This window comes from Oncorhynchus kisutch, linkage group LG10 (assembly GCF_002021735.2).
Source record: "Oncorhynchus kisutch isolate 150728-3 linkage group LG10, Okis_V2, whole genome shotgun sequence".
In the NCBI taxonomy this organism is placed as follows: domain Eukaryota; kingdom Metazoa; phylum Chordata; class Actinopteri; order Salmoniformes; family Salmonidae; genus Oncorhynchus; species Oncorhynchus kisutch.
Genome location: NC_034183.2, coordinates 40,579,866 through 40,604,032, shown reverse-complemented (window position 1 = coordinate 40,604,032; position 24,167 = coordinate 40,579,866). Strand labels below are relative to the sequence as shown.

The following is a 24,167-nucleotide window of genomic DNA, read 5'->3' as shown; positions in this document are numbered from 1 at the left end:
AAATCAGGCCCAATTCATCAGTGCTCCGCGGGCGGTTTGTCTCAGGGACTTCGAGGGGAGCGATATGTTTTTGTCATTTATTTATACAGAAGATGAGTCGACGTTACAGGGATATTGTTACATGTGAAATGTTGCCCCACAATGGTTATGTGTGCCTGCTTTTCTAAAATAAGTATATACACACGCACACACAACGACACACAGTACATTACTTTTCACTCCCTGCCTTACCACAGCAGCGTAGTTCTTAGCGTACACTCTTAGAAAAAAGGTTTCCAGAAAGGTCCCGCGGCTGTCCCCATAGGACGTTCAAAACTCAATCATGGACACTCTTACGGACAGTTGTGGCTGCTTTGCGTTGATGTATTGTTGTCTCTACCTTGCTACATGTTGTGCTGCTGCCATGTTGTGTTGCTACCATGTTGTGTCGTCATGTGTTGCTGCCGTGCTATGTTGTTGTCTTAGGTCTCTTTATGTAGTGTTGTCTCACTTGTCGTCATGTGGTGTATTTGTCCAATTTTTTAATTTAATTAATTTATATTTTTAATGCCAGGCACTTTCACTGCAGGGAGGCCTTTCTGCCTTCTGGTAGGCCGTCATTGTAAATAAGAATTTGTTCTTAACTGACTTGCCTAGTTAAACAAAGGTTCAAATTAACAATAGGAGAACCCTTTTTGGTTCCAGGTAGAACCCTTTTTAATTCCAGGTAGAAATCTTTTAGGTTTCATGTAGAACCCTCCGTGGAAAGGGTTATACATGGAACCCAAAAGGGTTCTACCTGGAACCAAAAGGGGTTCTTCAAAGGGTGCTCCTACGGGGAGTCTAGCAGGCACTGTGGTCTTGAGGGAGCTCTTAGCTAGCTGCGGTCTGAACATCGCAAGAACACACTGCCACAAATACACTCTTACTATAGCTACATACATATAGTTATACGGCAAGGCAGATTCCTGCCATTCTGTTAAAGTAAGCTACTTGTTGTGCCTGGCCATAAAACCCAAAGGGAGTTGTGTATATGTAGCCTTACGCAGGCTTAGGTCACGGGCTTCCCAGTCTAACCTGAGTATGTAAAGACCTTCCTCTTTCTCTCTGCTCTGCCCATGGCAGGTTGTGGACTGGAAGGAATCCCCTCCACTCTCAGCTGCAGCGTGGAGCACTGTGGAGCTTGTTCAATCAATGGGCTGTATGTCAGGGCTGGAGTGGAGGGTGCAGTGGTGGTGTAGCCCGTGGCAGTGTGGTTGGATCAGTCAGCCCTGGCCTATACTGTAGCGTCACTCTGTGTTCTACAGGCCTGGGAAAGAGAGTCAAGGGAGGCCCAAGGGGACCTGTTGCTCTTTTCACATCAGTCACACTGTGTTGCACACCTGCACTGGGATCGATGTCATAGTGAGGAGAGGAGCTGTTTGCGTGTGTGTGTGGGGGGGAGGGGGAGGGGGGGGGGGGGGGGGGGTGAATAAACACACACCTTGATATTCTCACCTATCCAGACTGCGCTAAAATAACTTAAGCCTCCATCCCATTATTTGATAACGTATCAAGAGAGCTTGGGAGAGTCCACCCACCTTTATAAATTACAGAGGAAGAGCCGCGCTTTGTGTGTGTGTGTGTGTGTGTGTGTGCGTGCGTGTGTGTGTTTGTTTGTATCCCGAACTGCTCAACTTGGTTTAGGATCCAGACTATTATAATGCCCTTCATTTATAATCCTTTCAGACTGGGCCTGTGACTGTGTCGGTGTAATGGGATGTGGGCACAGAACACACACACACACACACAGTCGCTCCTTTCCTCAAGGCAGTGCAGTTGTTTCAGACTTTAGTGGTTTCCTGACTTCTGGGAACATTAGCCCATGTTCTGTTCCCCTCTAAGCACCTCTCTCCCTTTCACACCAATGCCCTGTCCCACCACAGATGGAACTGCAGCTGGGAGGTTGTCCAACCCAAACCTAAAACACTGTCAGCTTCCCCACAGGGCCTGCGGAACACATCAGAGAGAGGGCTGAAGGAATGAAGGGAGAGAGAGAGAATGGGAGAAAGATGCGGTTGAGATTTGAATGTCTATTAATCGAATTATTATTTGATTTAATGTATTCATAGATTTACTGTCCTGCGGTTTTCGAAGGAAACTCAATTAATTTCCATCAACATGGAAATATCGATGGGAATTAGCCCCTGACAGGCACTGAACATCGAGTGACGGGAGAAGCGTTTGGGATCTTGTACCCGTCTGACAGTTTGCGCTCTAATGCCTTCCTCGTTTTAAAAAGGTTGGAATAATCCCGCCAGGAGACAGCAACCTGGCATCGTGTGATTCCTATTTCAATGCGATTCCTATTTCAATGCGATTCCTATTTCAATGTGATTCCTATTTCAATGCGATTCCTATTTCAAGGTGATTCCTATTTCAATTCAATTCCTATTTCAATGCGATTCCTATTCCAATGCGATTCATATTTCAATGTGATTCATATTTCAATGTGATTCATATCTCAATCCAGGCCTAAGCATCATCTGAAGCCTTTAGTGATGCCTGGTGATTGAGCCATCCATCTGGCTTTATCCTGTACATCCCCATGGGTTATCTACCCATCAGGCCTAGCAGTGGTAGAGTAGAGGTACCCCTGGGTGGATGCCACTCATGTTATCCATCGGTTTTTCTCTGTTTCCTGGTGATATTCTGCTATTTCCTTCTGAGCTGCCATTTACCTAGGCTCCCCCAGGCTTTCCTTCTAGACAGACAGGCAGAGAGACTGACTGCACTGAGACACCCTGAGATTAGCCTGTTCTTTACTCCAGTAGAGCAGACATCCTACATGTCTCTCGGGGGAGGGGGGGGTTTACTGCAGCTACGGTTAATTTCAAACCCAACCGCCAATTTCAATAGCATTTGATAAGACCGTCACTGATTTGGAATTCATCTTAAAAGACACCCAGAGGTCAGAGGTTCATCTCTTCCAATTGCCGTACAGCGACAGGGTGGCTAAACTGTCACAACCCTATCTTATCCTGTCGTGTGATCATGCCATGTCACTGCCTACCGACTCCCCTCTCTTGGAAAGGTAAAGTCTTAAAGGCCCAGTGCAGTCAACACTTTTGTTGACTCTATTTCCACACAACACTCTATCTATTTCCATACTGTGAGGTTGGAATAACGATTGTAAAATGTATGATAATGATAATGTGAGAGCTGTTTGAAAAGACCCCCTAAAACTGCAGCCTGTTTTGAGTTTTGGCCTGCCTGGTGACATCACAGTAAAGCGGTAAATGAGTTACTAGACTAATAAGAAAGAGAGTTCCAAACCTCTGCCAATAACCGCTTGTTTTCAACTTTCCCCTCCCCACTCAGACCACTCCCAGAGTGTCCTAGAAAAATGATTGCTTGCGAAATTGCTCTTTGCTAAGACGTTATTTTTGTTACTTTTTGACCACTTTAATTGAAAACAATCACAGTAAGCTTTGTTACCCACGAATGATTTGATATTGCATTGGACCTTTAATAGATCTACTCTGATTCTCTTCTCACTGATTGTTTTCTATTTTATCGTATTGAGGAATCTTGAGGTATCTTGTACAGTAGGTCTACCATCTCGAGAGTCTGAGTCTGCCTGCCTGCCTGCCTGCCTGCCTGTCTGTCTGCCTGCCTGCCTGCCTGCCTGCCTGCCTGCCTGCCTGCCTGCCTCCGTCTCTGTCTGTGAGCTCCAGCCTAATGTAGTCAAACCACTGATAAACTCTCTCCCTGGTACCCTAGAGAACGGATGACTGACGTCTACACACACACACACACACACACACACACACACACACACACACACACACACACACACACACACACACACACACACACACACACACACAAAGCATGTCTTTCAGATACTGTAAACAGGCCCCTCTGGCCCTCCTGTCAGCAGTTCACATGTGCATGGCTACATCAGTAACATCTGTATCCCTCCTCTTCCATTCCCCAACCCAAAGCTCCAGTCTTTAGCCCACTACGTGAGCTGGCTGACATCTCCGTTTTGTTACAGATACAGACTTTAGTTTTTTTGTTGTTGTCCCAAATGGCACCCTATTCCCTATATCGTGCACTACTTTTGACCAAAGTAGTACACTTTATAGGGAATAGGGAGCCATTTGGGTGGCTAAACAGGGGGTCCCCCCCAGGGGACACATCTCTCTGATCCACACTGCTTTAATGATATTAAGGTGACTCATAGCTTTTGCAAAACAATGGCTCAATACGCCGGGCCGTATCGAGAGGCCGCTCTTGACAATAGAATTATTCCTCAGGATATGATAATGCCCTGGATGTCAGCACGGCACCAGCGCACTATTCCATTAGTATTGAGTTGTTGTATTGATAACTCCTATGGCGACATAGATTGGTATTCCCGACTGTGCTGTTGGTTTTCTGTAAGGACCATTAGAGCCGGACTTTAAGGCTATAAACCAGAGAGTCGGGTGGCTGTGTCTGCCTGGAGATGTTGGATTGAGGAACATTCTAATTCCCGGTATTTCCGTGTGATCCGAGGTTGGCCACACCTGACGATGCGAAGCTAGGCGGCGCTGGCGAGGTTTTTCCGCGCTGACAGCTCAGTGGCTGATATGTCAAAGCAGAGTATCTTATTGAATATCACGCTCCAGAAACGTACAGCTAAGTGAAGGGGGGAGGGGGGCGGGGGGTAGTGGTGTTTGTGGGTACGCCTGTGCGTGCGTTTGCGCACGTGGTTGTGGGCAATGTGTTTATTTTTTATTTTTTTCTCCATTGGGTTCCAAGGTCTCTCCCTAACACAAGGTCAATGTGATCAGTCTTATCTTCATATCCATCTATTACCTGTCCAGCACTAGGCCAGCGGGTGAATATATTAGCCTGAGGTGGAAAACAGTCTTTCCCCTCTGTGTCGCCTCTGCTCTCTCTTTTCTCTCTCCGATACCCTCTCTTCTGCTCCCCCATTGTATCCCATCCTACGGGTTTAAATCTCTCTGACCTCTTTACTGATCCTCTGTGGGGATGGCCCTGGTCTGGGAGTGGAGTGGAGGTACAGTACCTGGATCTCATCAGAGATGTATGATATGACATTAGGGCCATATGCCACACCGTTTTGGGTGAGTGGGTGGTTGTGTGTTTCTGTTACTATGGCTGCGTTTAGACAGGCAGCCCAATTCTTGACATTTTTTTCACTAATTGGTCTTGATCAGATCAGCTCTTTTTTGTAAATAACTATGTGCATCACATGATGTTCCTGATTGGCTAATAAAAGCCACTTTCCCTACTGGAGTTCCAGTCGCACCCTGGTCTCTCAGACAGATCTGATCTCAGACAGATCTGATCTCAGACAGTCAGAATCCAGTCAGGTTCCAGTGTCTTAGCAGACGGTTGTCCCACTAACTATCCCCATTGGGAGCGAAGCTCAGACAATAATCCCCCGCCACCGCTGTTTACAGCAAACATAACCCTTCTGACCCAGCTCTCTACTGCCTAGAGAAAGATCTTTTCATCTATTCTCTTCGGCTCAGCTCAAGGTGCTTGGTGGAGGATTTGTCAGAGAGTGAGATGCGACTGTAAAGCCAGTATATAATATGATACTAGGTATAAGAGAGGCGTTCATAGAGTTGTTCTTACAAGACAAATGGCATAGTCACAGTGTTTACATTTCCCTTCATTTATCTGTACATTTTAAAACGCTCAAATCAAAGTTGAACCCGAATGAAAATCGTGCTAAGTTGAACCTGATTTAAAATCTCTCCTTGCTCAACTGTCAGTCAATAAACAGACAGGAGGAGGGAGGGAGGGGGGAGGGGGGCTGGTAAACACCTGAACCTCTAATTGCCTCTTGTTTATTTGTTGACTTAATTACTCTGATCGGAGTGGAGATCATTAGTATACAGCCGCAAAGTTAGCGGCAAATACAATTGGCTCTTATTATAATTAGCCCCAGTGGCGCAGTGCGTGGGAGCTGGTGTTAGGGAGAGAATGAAGTGGTAGGAGGATGACACACACACACACATACACATACACATACACATACACACACACACACACACACACACACACACACACACACACACACACACACACACTGGGAAGGGAAGTGCTACTGCAGGACAAGAATGCCCTTTTCCCCACAACACATAAATCATTGGGAGTCAGTCCGGTGCAGAAACATTTGGGGACGGCTGGAGTATTTCACTGTGGATGTTACACACCAAACTCCACCGAGCCTGGGCAGGTGAAAAGGCTAAAGTGGTGTTTTACCATCAGCCGTGAACAACACCCAGTCAGCAGTGTGTGTGTGTGTGCTACAGTGCATGGTAAGTGTAAGTCTGTCGATTGAAGATTACGCCACCTGCATCCGTTTTAGCATTAGTTGTGTAACTCCGCACTTTACGCGCATGTCTTAACATTACTGCCTGTGTGTGAGTGGTTTGGCGCTATGCCAGTATGTGTGTGCCTCTGTGAGTGAACGTTTGTCTGCGTGCATTCGTCCATGCCTGCGTGTGTATGTGTTTAACCTTGTGTGTGTGTGTATAGATTCCCTCATTGCAGTGTGTCCACACAGCGTTATATAGCGATCCTCTACATAAAAAAACACCATTGAACTCAATTGTTCCACAGCTCCTCGGGCCAGTTATCCCTTTTGCTTAGCTGACCCTATTAAGGCAGGGCCAGCCGCTTACTACTGCATACTAACAGCAATTTAGTCTGCTGCCACTACACAGAGCCAAGGCCAAGCATGAGGCCACCTTGTCCCGGACCTGCTGTTTTGGACTATCTCTCTCTACCACACCTGCTGTCTCTAACTCTGAATGATCGGCTATGAAAAGTCAACTGACATTTACTCCTGAGGTGCTGACCTGTTGCACCCTCGACAACCACTGTGATTATTATTATTTGACCCTGCTGGTCATCTATGAACGTTTGAACATCTTGGCCATGTTCTGTTATAATCTCCACCTGGCAGAGTCAGACAAAGACTGGCCACCCCTCATAGCCTGGTTCCTCTCTAGGTTTCTTCCTAGGTTCCTGCCTTTGTAAGGACTTTTTCCTAGCCACCATGCTTCTACATGCTTGCTGTTTGGGGGTTTTAGGCTCAGTTTCTGTATACAGCACTGTGTGACATCAGCTGATGTAAGAAGGGCTTTATAAATAAATGTGATTGATTGATTGACTGGGCAGCCAGGAAATCGTTGAGGTTAGAGGTAGTCACAGAGAGGTTATAGAGACTCCCTTCAGAGGCTGTCTGTCTGTCTCTCTCTCTATCAGACACATACAGTATAGTACAGAACCTAGCTCTCTTTAGCATGGATGTATGTGTTCTGTGTTCCCTAGAGGCTCCATGGCTGATGGTGTAGTTCAGACCAGGCGCCCAGACTGTGATTGCGTTTCTCATCTCTTTTCTCATACTCTGTACGGTATGCGATCTTACAGCTAACCCTTTTGCCTCCCACTCTCATTATGTTACGCAATCTGTTCGAATGTTTCTTCCTTCTTGATGGTCGGCCCATTTAGAGCTGTTGCGTGAAAGATCATGGTTTCCTCTTCATATTTTAATTTTTTTTATTATCTTGCTATCCTGTCATCACATCACACTCTTTGGTGTTTAGACCTCTAACTCATCCCCCTCACTCCTCCTCTCTGTTTTCCCTCTCCTCCCTCCAGACACCAAGGCCTGCCCCGCCAAGGACTTCCAGTGCCGCAACAGGAAGTGCGTGGCGCCCGTCTTTGTGTGCGACGGCGACGACGACTGCGGGGATGGCAGTGATGAGGAGAAGTGTTCCGCCCCCACCTGCGGCCCCCATGAGTTCCGCTGTAACGACTCGGAGTGCATCCCGAACCTGTGGAGCTGCGACGGGGACCCGGACTGCGGGGATAAGTCTGACGAGTCTGTGGAGCGCTGTAGTCGCCGGACGGAGCCCCAGAAGCCCCGGTGCCCCGAGGGGGAGTTCCAGTGTGGCAGTGGAGAGTGTGTCCACCTCAACTGGAAATGTGACGGAGACGCAGACTGCAAGGACAAGTCGGATGAGGCTGACTGCGGTAAGCCGTCCACTGTATCTGGGGTTGGATCACCTGGGGATGCACACAGGATGTGGCCGTACATATATAAGGCTGTAAGAAAACAATTTGCCCCCCCCCCCTTCTAATTTTCTCTATTCTTGCATATTTTCGTGCATATTTTGAATGTTATCAGATCATCAACCAAAACCTGCTATTAGATGAAGGGAACTGAGTGAACAAAAAAATCCACCACATTTTTAATGTTACGCAACACCCAATGACCCTGTGTGAAAAGGTAATTGCCCCTTTGAAATGCAGTGTTTGGTTTTCAGCAGACATAACGGGGCCCATGTCATCCAAACAGTAGACTCAAGTTTGCCGGAAAAGCGCCTGGAAGCACCTGGATGATCATAGAATAATGTTATATGGACAAATTAGTCAAAAGTGGAACTGTTGGACGACATCGGTCCCGTTATGTCTGGCAAAAACCAAACACTGCATTCCACGGTAAGAACATCATATAGTGATGCCATTGAAGGAACCATGAATCCTGCTCTCTATTCTAAAGGAGAATGTCAGGCCATCTGTACGTGAGCTGACGCTGAAGCGCAGCTGGGTCCTGCAGTAAGACAGTTATTCAAAACACAAGCAAGTCTCCATCAGAATGTCTAAGAAGCAACACATTTAAAGGGTTGGAATGGCCTGGTCAAAATCCAAACCTAAACCCGATTGAGATGTTGTGGCAGGACCTGAAACGAGCAGTTCATGCTCGAAAACCCACAAATGTCGCTGAGTTGAAGCAGTTCTGCCCGGAAGAGTGTGACAGAATTCCTTCCACAGCGATGTGAGAGACTGGTGAACAACTACAAGAAACGTGTGGCTGCGGTCATTGCAGTTAAAGGTGGAACAACCAGTTATTGAGTGTAAGGGGACAATTACTTTTTCACACAGGTTCATTGGGTCTTGCATAACTTTTTTTATTTTTAAATGCAATAAATGAAACAGGTATCAACATTGTGTTATTTATTCACTCAGGTTCCCTTTATCTACTATTAGGCTTCGGTTGAGGATCTGATAATATTGAGTGACAAAAAATATGCAAAAACAGAGAAATTCTTAGAGGGCAAAGACTTTTCCTCTGCACTGTACGTATATAGTCTGTTCTATGAAAAGGATGTACTGGAGTCTTCTGTAGGGGGGGGGGGGTGCGGGGGGGGGGTATTTAGCTTAGAAAGACTTCTATGTAAAAATCACTATGTCAATGTACAATCAATAAATGTGGATGGATTTGTGAGTGAATAGGCATGTGTGTGTGTGTTAGCACTTTTGTGTGTGCCTGCTTGTCTGTTTGTGTACGCAGCAGGTGAACGTTTAATGTCACGGATCTTGCCCTGGAGGCGAAACTGAGCGCCTTCTGCTAGATAGGCCAGCTGTAAAGTCAAAATTGGCTCTATTATAAAAATCCATGAACACTAACATTTGCTTTTGTATTACTTTGTGGCTGTGCTAGCTAGTGACCACTGTAGAGCTGCCTCCGGAACAAGATTGATGACGAGAAACGCTAACCTGCGTGTTATGCATGGATGTTATGGTGTCAAAGCCCCGCTGAAACTTCTGTTATGGTGCCCGGTGATAATAAGCTCCACGCTTTAAACACCAGGGCAATCAGTTGAGTTGGTTGCCATGCAACAGTGTGATGATTGGTACAGTGGAGAGCCCTTGAGAGGGAGCGAGGGCATTCACAACCTGGCTCTCTCTCTCTCTCTCTCCCTGAGTAACACCCTGTTCTCAATCCCAGAGACCACTCAATAATAGCACACAGATCATAAAGACAGGGACGGAATCAGAGCAGATCTATGCAGGGGTTTCAGACTTGTACAATTATTTTGGTGTTGGAACCTGATTAAACCTACCTTAATAATCCCAATCAATAGCATTACCAAAACGGTATGCATTGTCCTATCATGGCTACTGTACATTTAGAAGTGATACTGCCTGGTCCAGAAACAATGTGTGTGCCGTACCCGTAGTGGTGTGTTGACATGATCACTACTGTTTAGAAGCATCTTTCTTAATACCTTTAGCAGACTATACACAGTAGATGCAGAGATGAGATGTGTGATCTGGGAGAGGGGTTCCAGTATGACAGTATTATAGTGATGTAAATGAGAAATGGAGAATCATTCATCTCTGTAGTCTGTTCCTGCATTTTCTTTCTCCCGGACTGCCACTGTTCATCCCGAGATTGTATTATTATTAGCTGAGCTCAGATCCCAATCACTGGACTGATACCATCAGCACGTTATGATACACTAGGATTACGCTGGTTATGCTGGATTTAACATCTAGGGGGTCTTTGTTTATGTTAGAGTGTGGGGAGGCTTTTTTGGTGTGTGTGTACGCGCGCGCGTGTGTGTGTGTGTGTGTGCGCCTCGCATCTTGTCCTCTGGTGTAGGTTACATCTCCAAAGTGCATCCCATGAATAATTAAAGCAGCAGTTAAAGAGATGAATGGGTAAAATAAACCTTCCCTATACTACTGCTAGTACAACACACACACACACACACACACACACACACACACACACACACACACACACACACACACACACACACACACACACACACACACACACACACAGCACAAACAATAGAACAAAGCAGGGCAGTCCTGGGTGTGTGTTTTACCCAGACAGTGAGTAAATACCTCCCAGCTTCTCATTTCCACAGCATTTCTCTGGTGCAGAGGGAAACAGGGAGAAGGGGGAGTTGTATGTATGAGGGATTACTACTGAATTGGAATGCACTCCGTTTTGGCCCAAACCCAAGATGAAACACGCACTGGGGTAATTTCATCTCTGACAGGATACTGAGTTGGGGTTGGATCTCTAGAGAGATAGAAAGTTGGATGATGCGCTGTTGAATTCACGCAATCTGTGTGTGTGTGTCTGTGTGTGTGTGTGTGTGTGTGTGTGTGTGTGCGCCGTGTTTCTTCTTTTCTCTCTCCTATCTCTCTCTCTCCTGCTCTCTCTCTCCCGCTTCCTCTCGCTCTGTGTCTGCGTGTGTGTGTGTGTGTGTTTGTGCGCCGTGTTTCTTTTTTTCTCTCTCTCTCCTATCTCTCTCTCTCCCGCTCCCTCTCGCTCTCCCACAGCTCTGCTGACCTGCCGTCCAGATGAGTTCCAGTGTGGTGATGGATCCTGTATTCATGGCAGCAAACAGTGTAACGGGGTTCGTGACTGTCCTGACTTCAGCGATGAGGCTGGCTGTATCAACGGTGGGTTGGCCTTACTGACCGTGTGTCTTCCTCCATGCCCAGTAGTTACTCCCCTTACCTTCTCTCCTGGGTGTGTAGTTGACAGATGTTCCACTGGTCTGAAATAACTGCTAATGTTTTCCTAATTTCCCCTCGTCATTTACCACAATATCTCGTACCCTTCTCTGTATTGTGTTGTACACTGCATGGCCAAAAGTTGCTTGTCGAACATCTCATTCCAAAATCCTGGGCATTAATATGAAGTTGCTGTAACAGCCTCCATCCACTCTTCTGGAAAGGCTTTCCACTAGATGTAGGAAGATGCCTGCGGGGACTTGCTTCCATTCAGCCGCAAGGTCATTGGTGAGGGTGGGCACTGATGTTGGGTGATTACATTTGGCGATCCAATTTATCGCAAAGTGTTTTGATGGTGTTGAGGTTAGGGCTCTGTGCAGGCCAGTCAAGTTCTTCCACACCGATCTCGACAAAGCATTTCTGTATGGACCTCGGGTTGTGCACTGTGGAATTCTCATGCTGAAACGGGAACGGGCCTTCCCCAAACTGTTGCCACAAAGTTGGAAGCACAGAATCGTCTCGAATGTCATTGTATGCTGTACCGTTAAGATTTCCCTTCAGTGGAACTAAGGGGCCTAGCCCAAACCATGAAAAACAGCCCAAGACCATTATTCCTCCTCCACCAAACTTTACAGTTGGCACTATGCATTCGGGCAGGTAGCGTGCCCCTGGCATCCGCCAAACCCAGATTTGTCCGTCAGACTGCCAGATGGTGAAGCGTGATTCATCACTCCAGAGAACGCGTTTCCACTGCCCCAATGGCGGCGAGCTTTAAACCACTCCGGCCGACTCTTGGCATTGCACATGGTGATCTTAGACTTGTGTACGGCTGTTCGGCCATCAAAAAACTATTTCATGAAGCTCCCCACGAACAGTTCTTGTGCTGACGTTGCTTCCAGAGGTAGTTTGGCTACACTCGCATTAACATCTGCTAACCAATTGTATGTGACTAATGAAATTTGATTTGATTTGACTCGTTAGTGAGTGTTGCAACAGGGGGACAGACAATTTTGTACGCACTTCAGCACTCGTCGGTCCCGTTCTGTGAGCTTGTATGGCCTGAGCCGTTGTTGCCCCTAGACATTTCCACTTCACAATAACAGCACTTACAGTTGACCGGGGCAGCTCTAGCAGGGCAGAAATTTGACGAACTGACTTGTTTGAAAGGTGGCATTCTATGACGGTGCCACGTTGAAAATCAAATCACATTTATTTATAAAGCCCTTCGTACATCAGCTGATATCTCAAAGTGCTGTACAGAAACCCAGCCTAAAACCCCAAACAGCCTGCAATGCAGGTGTAAAATCACAGAGTTCTTCAGTAAGGCCATTTTATGGCTGCGTTCTTCTATTTATTTCAATTGTTTATTTCTTTAGGGGGTAGATCAATTTTAATATTGTAGATAGATTGTGGCTTCCTTCGATGTAATTGTCTGCATTATTTCCAATGCCCCGTATATATATTTTTTGTAAATATATATATATATATATATATATATATATATATATATATATATACAGTACCAGTCAAAAGTTTGGACACACCTACTCATTCAAGGGTTTTTATTTATTTATACTGTTATCTGCATTGTAGATTAATAATGAAGACATCAAAACTATGAAATAACACATATGGAATCATGTAGTAACCAAAAATGGGTTAAACAAATCCAAATATATTTAAATTTGAGATTCTTCAAAGTAGCACCCATTTGCCTTGATGACAGTTTTGCACACTCTTGGAATTCTCTCAACCAGCTTCATGAGGTAGTCACCTGTAATGCATTTAAATGAATTGATTTCCTCCTTAATGTGCTTGAGCCAGTCAGTTGTGTTGTGACAAGGTACACAATATAGCCCTATTTGGTAAAAGACCAAGTCCATATTATGGCAAGAACAGCTCAAATAAGCAAAGAGAAACAACAGTCCATAATTTCTTCAAGACATTTTTTTATTTTTTTTATTTTATTTCACCTTTATTTAACCAGGTAGGCTAGTTGAGAACAAGTTCTCATTTGCAACTGCGACCTGGCCAAGATAAAGCATAGCAGTGTGAGCATACAACAAAGAGTTACACATGGAGTAAACAATTAACAAGTCAATAACACAGTAGAAAACAAAGGGGGGGTCTATATACAATGTGTGCAAAAGGCATGAGGAGGTAGGCAAATAATTACAATTTTGCAGATTAACACTGGAGTGATAAAAGATCAGATGGTCATGTACAGGTAGAGATATTGGTGTGCAGAAGAGCAGAAAAGTAAATAAATAAAAACAGTATGGGGATGAGGTAGGTGAAAAGGGTGGGCTATTTACCAATAGACTATGTACAGCTGCAGCGATCGGTTAGCTGCTCAGATAGCTGATGTTTGAAGTTGGTGAGGGAGATAAAAGTCTCCAACTTCAGCGATTTTTGCAATTCGTTCCAGTCACAGGCAGCAGAGTACTGGAACGAAAGGCGGCCAAATGAGGTGTTGGCTTTAGGGATGATCAGTGAGATACACCTGCTGGAGCGCGTGCTACGGATGGGTGTTGCCATCGTGACCAGTGAGCTGAGATAAGGCGGAGCTTTACCTAGCATAGACTTGTAGATGACCTGGAGCCAGTGGGTCTGGCGACGAATATGTAGCGAGGGCCAGCCGACTAGAGCATACAAGTCGCAGTGGTGGGTGGTATAAGGTGCTTTAGTGACAAAACGGATGGCACTGTGATAAACTGCATCCAGTTTGCTGAGTAGAGTGTTGGAAGCCATTTTGTAGATGACATCGCCGAAGTCGAGGATCGGTAGGATAGTCAGTTTTACTAGGGTAAGCTTGGCGGCTTGAGTGAAGGAGGCTTTGTTGCGGAATAGAAAGCCGACTCTTGATTTGATTTTCGATTGGAGATGTTTGATATGAGTCTGGAAGGAGAGTTTGCAGTCTAGCCAGACACCTAGGTACTTATAGACGTCCACATATTCTAGGTCGGAACCATCCAGGGTGGTGATGCTAGTCGGGCATGCAGGTGCAGGCAGCGACCGGTTGAAAAGCATGCATTTGGTTTTACTAGCGTTTAAGAGCAGTTGGAGGCCACGGAAGGAGTGTTGTATGGCATTGAAGCTTGTTTGGAGGTTAGATAGCACAGTGTCCAAAGACGGGCCGAAAGTATATAGAATGGTGTCGTCTGCGTAGAGGTGGATCAGGGAATCGCCCGCAGCAAGAGCAACATCATTGATATACACAGAGAAAAGAGTCGGCCCGAGAATTGAACCCTGTGGCACCCCCATAGAGACTGCCAGAGGACCGGACAGCATGCCCTCCGATTTGACACACTGAACTCTGTCTGCAAAGTAATTGGTGAACCAGGCAAGGCAGTCATCCGAAAAACCGAGGCTACTGAGTCTGCCGATAAGAATATGGTGATTGACAGAGTCGAAAGCCTTGGCAAGGTCGATGAAGACGGCTGCACAGTACTGTCTTTTATCGATGGCGGTTATGATGTCGTTTAGTGAAGGTCAGTCAATAAGTTTTTTCAAGTGCAGTCGCAAAAACCATCAAACGCTATGAGGAAACTGGCTCTTACGAGGACCGCCACAGGAAAGGAAGACCCAGAGTTCCCTCTGCTGCAGAGGATAAGTTCATTAGAGTTACCAGTCTCAGAAATCAGCAATTGACTGCATCTCAGATTGCAGCCCAAATAAATGCTTCACATAGTTCAAGTAACAGACACATCTCAACATTAACTGGTCGGAGGAGACTGCCTGAATCAGGCCTTCGTCGTCGAATTGCTGTAAAGAAACCACTACTAAAGGACACCAATAATAAGAAGAGACTTGCTTAGGCCAAGAAACATAAGCAATGGACTTTAGATCGGTGGAAATCTGTCCTTTGGTCTGATGAGTCCAAATTTGAGATTTTTGGTTCCAACCTCCGTGTCCTTGTGAGACGCACAGTAGGTGAACGGATGATCTCTGCATGTGTGGTTCCCATCGTGAAGCATGTAGGAGGAGGTGTGAGAGTGCTTTGCTGGTGACGCTGTCTGGGATTTTTTTTAGATTTCAAGGCACACTTAACCAGCATGGCTACCACAGCATTTTGCAGCAATTGGCCATCCCATCTGGTTTGCGCTTAGTGGGACTATCAACAGGACAATGGCCTAAAACACACCACCAGGCTGTGTAAGGGCAATTTGACCAAGATGGAGAGGGATGGTGCTGCATCAGGTGACAGTCACCCGACCTCAACCCAATTCAAATGGTTTGGAATGAGTTGGACCGCAGAGTGAAGGAAAAGCAGCCAACAAGTGCTCAGCATATGTGGTACTGTTGAAAAAGCATTCCAGGTGACTACCTCATGAAACTGGTTGAGAGAAGATTGTGCATGGTATTAAATGGTATTATTTAACCTTTATTTAACTAGGCAAGTCAGTTAAGAACAAATTGTTATTTACAATCACGGCCTACCGGGGAACAGTGGGTAGAACACCGGATTTTTACCTTGTCAGCTCAGGTATTCGATCCAGCAACCTGCCCAACGCTCTAACCACTAGGCTACCTGCCACCTCTACTTTGAAGAATCTCAAATATATTTTGGTTTGTTTAACACATTTTTGGTTACTACGTGTTATTTCATAGTTTTATGTCATCACTATTATTCTACAATGTAGAACATTTAGAAAAATACAGAAAAACCCTTGAATGAGTAGGTGTGTCCAAACTTTTGACTGTTACTATATATATATATATATATATATATTCACATATCTTTTTAAAATATATATGTTTTATTATCTACGGAGTTAGCTCCAGGTATATGTTGCAATTCTTCAGCCAGTCCTGGACCTGTGACCAAAAACAAGTTACATATGGACTGTACCAAAATAGATGATCTAGTGACTGAAAATAGTGGCTGAAATAGCTGAATCCACTCATGTCAATGGGTATCCAAATACTTTTGTATATATAGTGTATTTTGAATTAATACACTATCATCTTCTCTACTGCAGGTTCAGAGTGCTAAGCTACCAAATTATCATTGTTACTTATTTTATAACCCCACCCCCAGGCCAATAGCAGTGTCTGGAAAGCAGATTACTTATTTTATGCAATCATGCCCGAGGAATCAGAGTAGGGACACGCATTGGAAATCAAACACTTGTTGTATGTAAGCTTTTGCAAGGAAATGATCCGTGTATTTTTCTACCCTCTGTCTTTCCCAGCCACTAAGTGTGATGGCCCCAGGAAGTTTATGTGCAAGAATGGAGAGTGTATCGACAGCAGCAAGGTGTGTGATGCCATCGAAGACTGCAAGGACTGGTCAGACGAACCTATGAAGGAGTGCGGTAAGACACACACGAATGCATTAACGCATGCCGGCACACACCCAACCCACACGCACACACCTATTAGTATCCATTTGACATGCAGATGGTCACTCTGGTAGTAATCGGAGCTTCATTTGATCGAGGGGGAATAAATCAGGATAATTCTCAGCTCGCTCGTTACCGTCAAATACCAACTCTTCCCTTGAGGTTGTTCACGGCAAGGAAACAGGCTCAGACTACATTACCCATAAAGCACCATATGGATTAACGCTCCACCATAGATAATACACATGCAATTTGTTTAGGCAATATTGCTGAGCAAAATTGCTGGCAACGGAGAGGGGTATGAGACACTGGAGCAATGATGAGCAATGAGCAACATGGACTTGAATAATAGATGACATATGAAGCATAGATCTTTAAAACAGAATTTCACCATTCATTTACTCATCTCCTATAACTAGTTTTTGCCAGTTGACTGCCACAGCTGTACTGAAATTCATCAGCTAACAAACAAGCAATCGAGAGGTGTTGCCCCTGCTCTGTCCATCCACTCAAACTGCTCCCAGTCAAGTTGATGGCAATGCAGACGTAAGGATAACAAGATTTAGCAAACTTCATTATCATAAGCTAGAAAAATGTGAATGGCATTAAGCTAACTAGCTAGCCAGCTAGTTAAACATACAAAAAAATAAAATGTAAATGGCTAGCTGGCTAATTTAGCCAGTTTGTTCCATTGACTTTGCATGAGCTCCGGTTACCTTGCTAAACGATTAGCATGCGCCCCACCATGGATTTTTTTTCGTCAGTTAAACATGAACACAATGTAACGTATCGTGATCATATATTGTAGTGAGGAAACATTTGACACGTGACTGGACAACATTTCACTCCAAAACGGGAGTTCATTTTCTCTCACTTCAGCTTCAAAACGGTCGTATTGATACCCCTGAGTCAAAACATGTTAGAAACACCTTTGGCAGCGATTACAGCTTGGGGGAAAGGTTGCAGAGGGTGAGGGGTTACATTTTTATGTAGAAGGACTGAGTAGCTCCGTTCTGGTGACTTTTAAAAAAGACATGCTACTCCAAAATGAATGAAAATCTCATTTTTCTGACACCAGCGACAATATAATTTCCAGCTCAAGATATGAGCCCAAAGACATTTGAAAATTATTTCTTAAAATATTTTTTTTACTGACATCATGGGATTGTTAAGTGCTCATTTCTAATTGGCTTGAACGGCATTCTAGATTATGTATTATTTCCCTATAATGCACGGCATATGTGCATGGTAAAATTCATGGCTATAGTTAATTCTTACATGTTCAATGTTTGAGCTGCTTTTGAAACCAAAAGTCAAATTGAAAACATTACTGGAATTGTTGAATTTGATTTTCATAATAGCAAACTAAGACTGATGGTTTGGTTAGCTAAAATAGCAAGTCTGTTTGTCTGGTTACCAAGGCAACGACTTCCTCTCCCAGTATCTGGTGTAAAGCAGACTGAAGCAGGTTTTCCTCTAGTATTTGGCCATGCAGATTTTTTTTTATCCTGAAAAAGTCTTTGCCGATGTCAAGCATACCCATAACATGATGCATGAAAATAGGGAGGCAGTTACTCAGTGATGTGTTGTGTTGGATTTGCCCCAAACATAACGCTTTGCATTTAGGCAAAAGTGTATTCCTTTCCCATTTTATTTTTTGCAGTATTACACATACGGGATACGTGTTTTGGAATATTTTTATTCTGTATATTTGTATTCTTCTTTTCACCCTGTCATTTAGATAATTATTGTGGAGTCACGACAATGTTGTTGATCCATCCTCAGTTTTCTCCCATCACAGTCATTGAACTCCGTAGCTGTTTTAAAATCACCAATGGCCTCATGGTGACATCCCTGAGCAGTTAACTTCCTGTTCTGCAGCTCAGTTCAGAAGGGCGACTGAATCTTTGATGTGTCTGGGTGGTTTAATACATTATCGACAGCATAATTATTCACTTGACCATGCTTAAAGAGATATTAAATATCTGATGTGTTATTGTTAAAACCTCTTTGGGCTGAGATCCCGCTAACAGGATCGATAGGACAACAACAGCCAGTGAAAGTGCAGGGCCCAAATTCAAACAACAGAAATCTCATAATTAAAATTCCTCAAACATACAAGTATTTCACACCATTTTAAAGATACACTTCTTGTTAAACCCGCCACAGTGTCCAATTTCAAATAGGCTTTATGTCGAAAGCACCACAAACGATTATGTTCGGTCAGAGCCAAGTCACAGAAAAACAGACATTTTTCCAGCCAAAGAGAGGAGTCACAAAAATCAGAAATAGAGAGAGAATGAATCACTTTTGTTTTTTATGCAAAAATCTCTATAATTTGGTTTTCACTTTGTCATTATGGGATATTGTGTGTAGATTGCTGAGGAATAAGGCTGTAACGTAATAAAACGTGGAAAAAGTTAAGGGGTCTGAATACTTTCTGAAGGCACTAGATAATCCTCATAATAATTCACATTTCCTTTTGCTGCAGGATTATTCTTCTGCTGTAGAAAACTGGCTCAAATTAAGATCCTATATCTATGTGCAACATCTATATTATAGTTCTTAAATTTGTATTAAATAAAACAATAGAGATCCTACATCTGTATGCAACAACTATACTGAATAAAAATATAAACATGCAACAATTTCAACATGCAACAGTTCACATATGGAAATCAGACATTTTAAATAAATAAATGATTGTATGGATTTCACAACTGGGCAGGGATGCATCAATGGGTCGGCCTGGGAGGGCATAGGCCCACCCACTTGGGAGCCAGGCCCATCCAAAGGGGAGCTAGGTCCAGCCAATCAGAATGAGTTTTTCCCCACAAAAGGGCTTTATTACAGACAGAAATACTCCTCAGCACACACCCCCCTCCCCTCGGACGATCCCGCAGGTGAAGAAACCAGATGTGGAGGTCCTGGGCTGCCGTGGTTACACGTGGTCTGCGGTTGTGAGTCCGGTCGGACGTTCTGCTAAATTCTCTAAAACAACGTTATTATGGTAGAGAAACAGCTCTGGTGGACATTCCTACAGTCATCATGACAATTGTACTAAACGTGAGACACCTGTGGCATTGTGTTGTGTGGCCCTTTATTGTTCCCAGCACAAGTTGCACCTATGTAACGATCATGCTTTTTAATCAGCTTCTTGATATGCCACACCTGTCAGGTTGATAGATTATCTTGATAAAGGCTCAAATACTCACTAACAGGGATGTAAATACATTTGTGCACCACATTTTTGAGAAATAAGGTTTTTGTGTGTATGGAACATTTCTGGGATCTGTTATTTCAGCTCATGAAACATGGGACCAACACTTTACATGTTGCGTTTATAATTTTGTTCACTGTATAATTACAGCTTTTACATTTTTATTCATTTGTAATAATGCGTCAAATTTTCTTTTCATTTTGACATTCCCGGAGTATTTTTTCCAGATCAATGACAAAAACATCACAATTAAATGCAACAAAATGTGACAAAATCCAAGGGGGGTGAATATTTATGATACCCATCGTACATAGCTCTGTGACATTAGATCTCTTTACTTTGCCGTACATCTTTATGTTCTGTTGGAATTGTATTACATTACATTGATTTGTGTATTACTGAAGCTGTATACGCATTTGCCCGTCTTGTATTATCTTGATGCCACGTTCTCTAGCTATAGTATAAGTGGACATGTACTGTTTGTTATTCATTAACATGGAAGTTAAGATATTCATAAATGACCAGCTTGTGTTTGTACAACATCCTCCAGCCTCCCCCTGTCTTCCTCTCACGCATGACTGTACCAATAATGAAGTGTCAGCTCTCAACCCCACTCTACCCGCTAGGCTTATCAGGGCTCTACGCTGAAATGTTTTACAAGGAGCACAAATAGAAATGTCGGAGCACACAAAGAAGTGTAGGAGCACAATGGAAAATATTTGAGATATTGAAGCGGTAATCTGCAGTTGGGTGTTTCATATTTTTCTAGGGGCACGGTGCTGCCAAATAAAAATGATACAAATCGCAGCACTGTAAAGCCCTGCTTATGGGAGGGAGGGTGACGGGGAGACAGGAAAACAGAGCGATACCGTGATATAAGGAATGGTGGAGAGAGAAAGAGGGGGGTAAGGGAGGATGGATACTGAAAGGGGAACAGAATGAAAGAGAGGGAAGGTAAGGAGGAGGAATGGATAAAGGGAGAGGAGGAGGGATGGATAGAGGAAGGTAAGGAGGAGGGATGGATAGAGGAAGGTAAGGAGGAGGAATGGATAACGGGATAGGAGGAGGGATGGATAGTGAAAGGTAAGGAGGAGGGATGATAAAGGGAGAGGAGGAGGGATGGATAGAGGAAGGTAAGGAGTAGGGATGGATAGAGGAAGGTAAGGAGGAGGGATGATAAAGGGATAGGAGGAGGGATGGATAGAGGAAGGTAAGGAGGAGGGATGGATAGAGGAAGGTAAGGAGTAGGGATGGATAAAGGGATAGGAGGAGGGATGGATAGAGGAAGGTAAGGAGGAGGGATGGATAGAGGAAGGTAAGGAGGAGGAATGGATAAAGGGATAGGAGGAGGGATGGATAGAGGAAGGTAAGGAGTAGGGATGGATAAATGGATAGGGGGAGGGATGGATAGAGGAAGGTAAGGAGTAGGGATGGATAAAGGGATAGGAGGAGGGATGGATAGAGGAAGGTAAGGAGGAGGGATGGATAAAGGGATAGGAGGAGGGATGGATAGAGGAAGGTAAGGAGTAGGGATGGATAGAGGAAGGTAAGGAGTAGGGATGGATAAAGGGATAGGAGGAGGGATGGATAGAGGAAGGTAAGGAGGAGGGATGTATAGAGGAAGGTACGGAGTAGGGATGGATAAAGGGATAGGAGGAGGGATGGATAGAGGAAGGTAAGGAGGAGGGATGGATAGAGGAAGGTAAGGAGGAGGGATGGATAAAGGGATAGGAGGAGGAGTAGGAGGGCTAGATAGAGGGATAGGAGGAGGGATGAATGGATAAGGGGAGGAGGAGCCGGAATGGATAGAGGGATAAGGGGAGGAAACCTGCTCCCCAAAGGAAATCAGATTAGCGAGGGGCATCTGGTGCGAAGCCACCCCCTTCTGAGCCCTGCCCCAGTGCATTCTGGAACGGTTCCAGGTGTCTGATAGCAGCACATTCCCCTAGAGGCAACCTCACACACACACACACACACACACACACACATATAGGCCAATATCTTGGTTGTTTTATTTATGTTTGACTCCCCTTCCTCTATTTCTCCCTTCATCCCTCTCTTTCTAGGTGTGAATGAGTGCGCAGACAACAATGGAGGCTGCTCTCACGTCTGCAGAGACCGGAGGATCGGCTATGAGTGTGACTGTCCCGCTGGATACAAACTAATGGACAAGAAGACCTGTGGAGGTAGAGTCCCATACAATATGTCCCTCTCAGCCAAGCCTTACCAATGATTGCGCTCTCTGAAAATTGCTCTCTCAATCTCCCACACATTTCCTTCTCTTCTCATGCTCTCTCGTTCCAGGCGGTAGCTACTTAGAGTAAATGGCCCAGATATCTCTCTCTCTCCTGCTGTCCATCCTGTCTTAGTAGAGACAGAGTGTGTCCAGTGTAATTGATGCGCTTCTGATATCCCTCCTCAGACATAGACGAGTGTGAGAACCCTGACGCCTGCGGCCAGATCTGCGTCAACTACAAAGGAGACTACAAGTGTGAATGTTACGAGGGCTATGAGATGGACCCCAGCACCAAAACCTGCAAGGCCGTGGGTGAGTGAGACAGCCCATAATGTCCCCGGCAACCACAGAAGAGACATGGACACACATACACGCGCACAAGCATGCATATGCACACAAACACACATCCCAGCAACATCACCGTCTGTTCTCAGCCTGTCCAATATGAAAGGACTTTCTTTGTATGCAGGGCGGTCGGAAAAGGCAAATATTTGCCTTTGCTTCTCTGGGCGGTAATTAAAAGAGAACCATTCCCTCCGTGTCTCTCCCTTGCTATAGGGGGGCCTGTCAGGGCACTGTAGGACACAGCCTGGCATTGTCCCTCACCGTGCCCCACGGTGAACACGCTAGCCTGGCCATGAATAGAAACCAATGCCCTGGTCTTAACTTTGGGCCCTCTCTCAGACTCAGACTGTAGAGAAATACATGGTTTGTGATTAGCATCATCATTCTTAGGTTGGATCATTACAAGGTAATGAGGGGGCTTAAGCGGGAACGGGCTCGGCTTTGCTCTAAGTGGCGTGGAAAATGCCATTGATTACCTTCCATCCGAGAACGCACATCTTTATTACTGTTAGAGTGAGCACATACTCAGAAAGCTCAGGCCATTTATTATTAGAGTGGAAGGGAGGGGGACAGTGTGTCGGTGTGTGTGTCTGTGTATGTATGTGTGTATTATTGTAATAGTTCCTGGTAGGGCTGTGACGGTAATTGAATACCCGTGTAACTGACGGTTATGGATGAAGGCCGTCATGAAAATGAACCAACCGCCAAAACCGTTTAAATGGGCACACATTCATTTTGGCCAAATTTTTTGTTGGGGGGGGGGATTAACGTTATTAAGGTAGATAAACTTGATCTAATAGCAGGAGTGTTTACTAATGATCATAAGCGATTGTTTCGTTAACTTAGTCTGTCGATTGAACGTTCTACAGCTCCTCTTTCCAACTGTCGTTTGATGCTCCAGCTGCTAAACCGTCTGATGTGCGGGGTTGTAGAAGCGCTAGCCTATAGGCTATGGCACTTCAGGGGGGGGGGGGGAATAGTTTGATGTGTGGACTTTCTTGTATTTTTATAAACTAATCAACAGTGAAAAAAAGGCTATGGAGATGTTGCGTGTATTTGTTTCTATTTTAACGATTGTCAATTTCATTATCCTACTATCGCATAGCTGTCGCACTCCTCTTCATACTGTACTTTCCTTATCAATTCATCTGACCTACTTTCGGAAAGCCTAATGTGGCCTAGGTTTTTTAAAATACGTTTTAAGGAAAATATAAATATTTGCTGTAGTCTCTGACATACTCTGGTGGCTTTGATTAGGCTTTGATTAGGCTACATTATTTCTCTCATTACTGCATCCTCTCGCCATCAAATGACCGCTACGAATATTTAGGGGGAAAGTGGGAGAAAACCCATGGGACTTAATATTTTCATATGTGGAAAATACAACAGACAAAGACAAGGTAAGCATATACATTTTTATATTGACATTTTAGTAATTTAGCAGATGCTCTTTTCCAGAGCGACTTCCAATTAGTGCACAATTAGGGTGTAGGGTTTGTCTGCAGAGCCTGAAGGTAGGGAGGGGAAGTTCCTCTTGCTGCTCCGTAGCCAAGTACCATGGTCTTGTAGTGGATGAGAGCTTCGACTGGAAGCCAGTGGAGTGTTCAGGAGGAGTGGGGTGACATGGGAGAATTTGGGAAGTTTGAACACCTGGTGGGCTGCATATATCTTTCTTTTGACTCAATGCGACAGATCCTCCCCAACCTGG

At 44.7% G+C, this 24,167-nt stretch overlaps 1 protein-coding gene across 4 annotated transcripts in view; it reads left to right on the top strand.

Annotated features, from left to right (window-relative positions):
- Positions 1-24,167, top strand: part of LOC109897537 (low-density lipoprotein receptor-related protein 8) — a 263,445-nt gene that overhangs the window by 182,056 nt on the left and 57,222 nt on the right. For all 4 annotated transcript variants that reach the window (XM_031833689.1, XM_031833692.1, XM_031833688.1 and 1 more), the window contains exons 5-9: positions 7,651-8,025; positions 11,137-11,259; positions 16,509-16,631; positions 21,945-22,064; positions 22,301-22,426. In XM_031833689.1, coding sequence (XP_031689549.1) covers positions 7,651-8,025; positions 11,137-11,259; positions 16,509-16,631; positions 21,945-22,064; positions 22,301-22,426 — 867 coding nt within the window. The remainder of the gene's footprint in view (positions 1-7,650; positions 8,026-11,136; positions 11,260-16,508; positions 16,632-21,944; positions 22,065-22,300; positions 22,427-24,167) is intronic.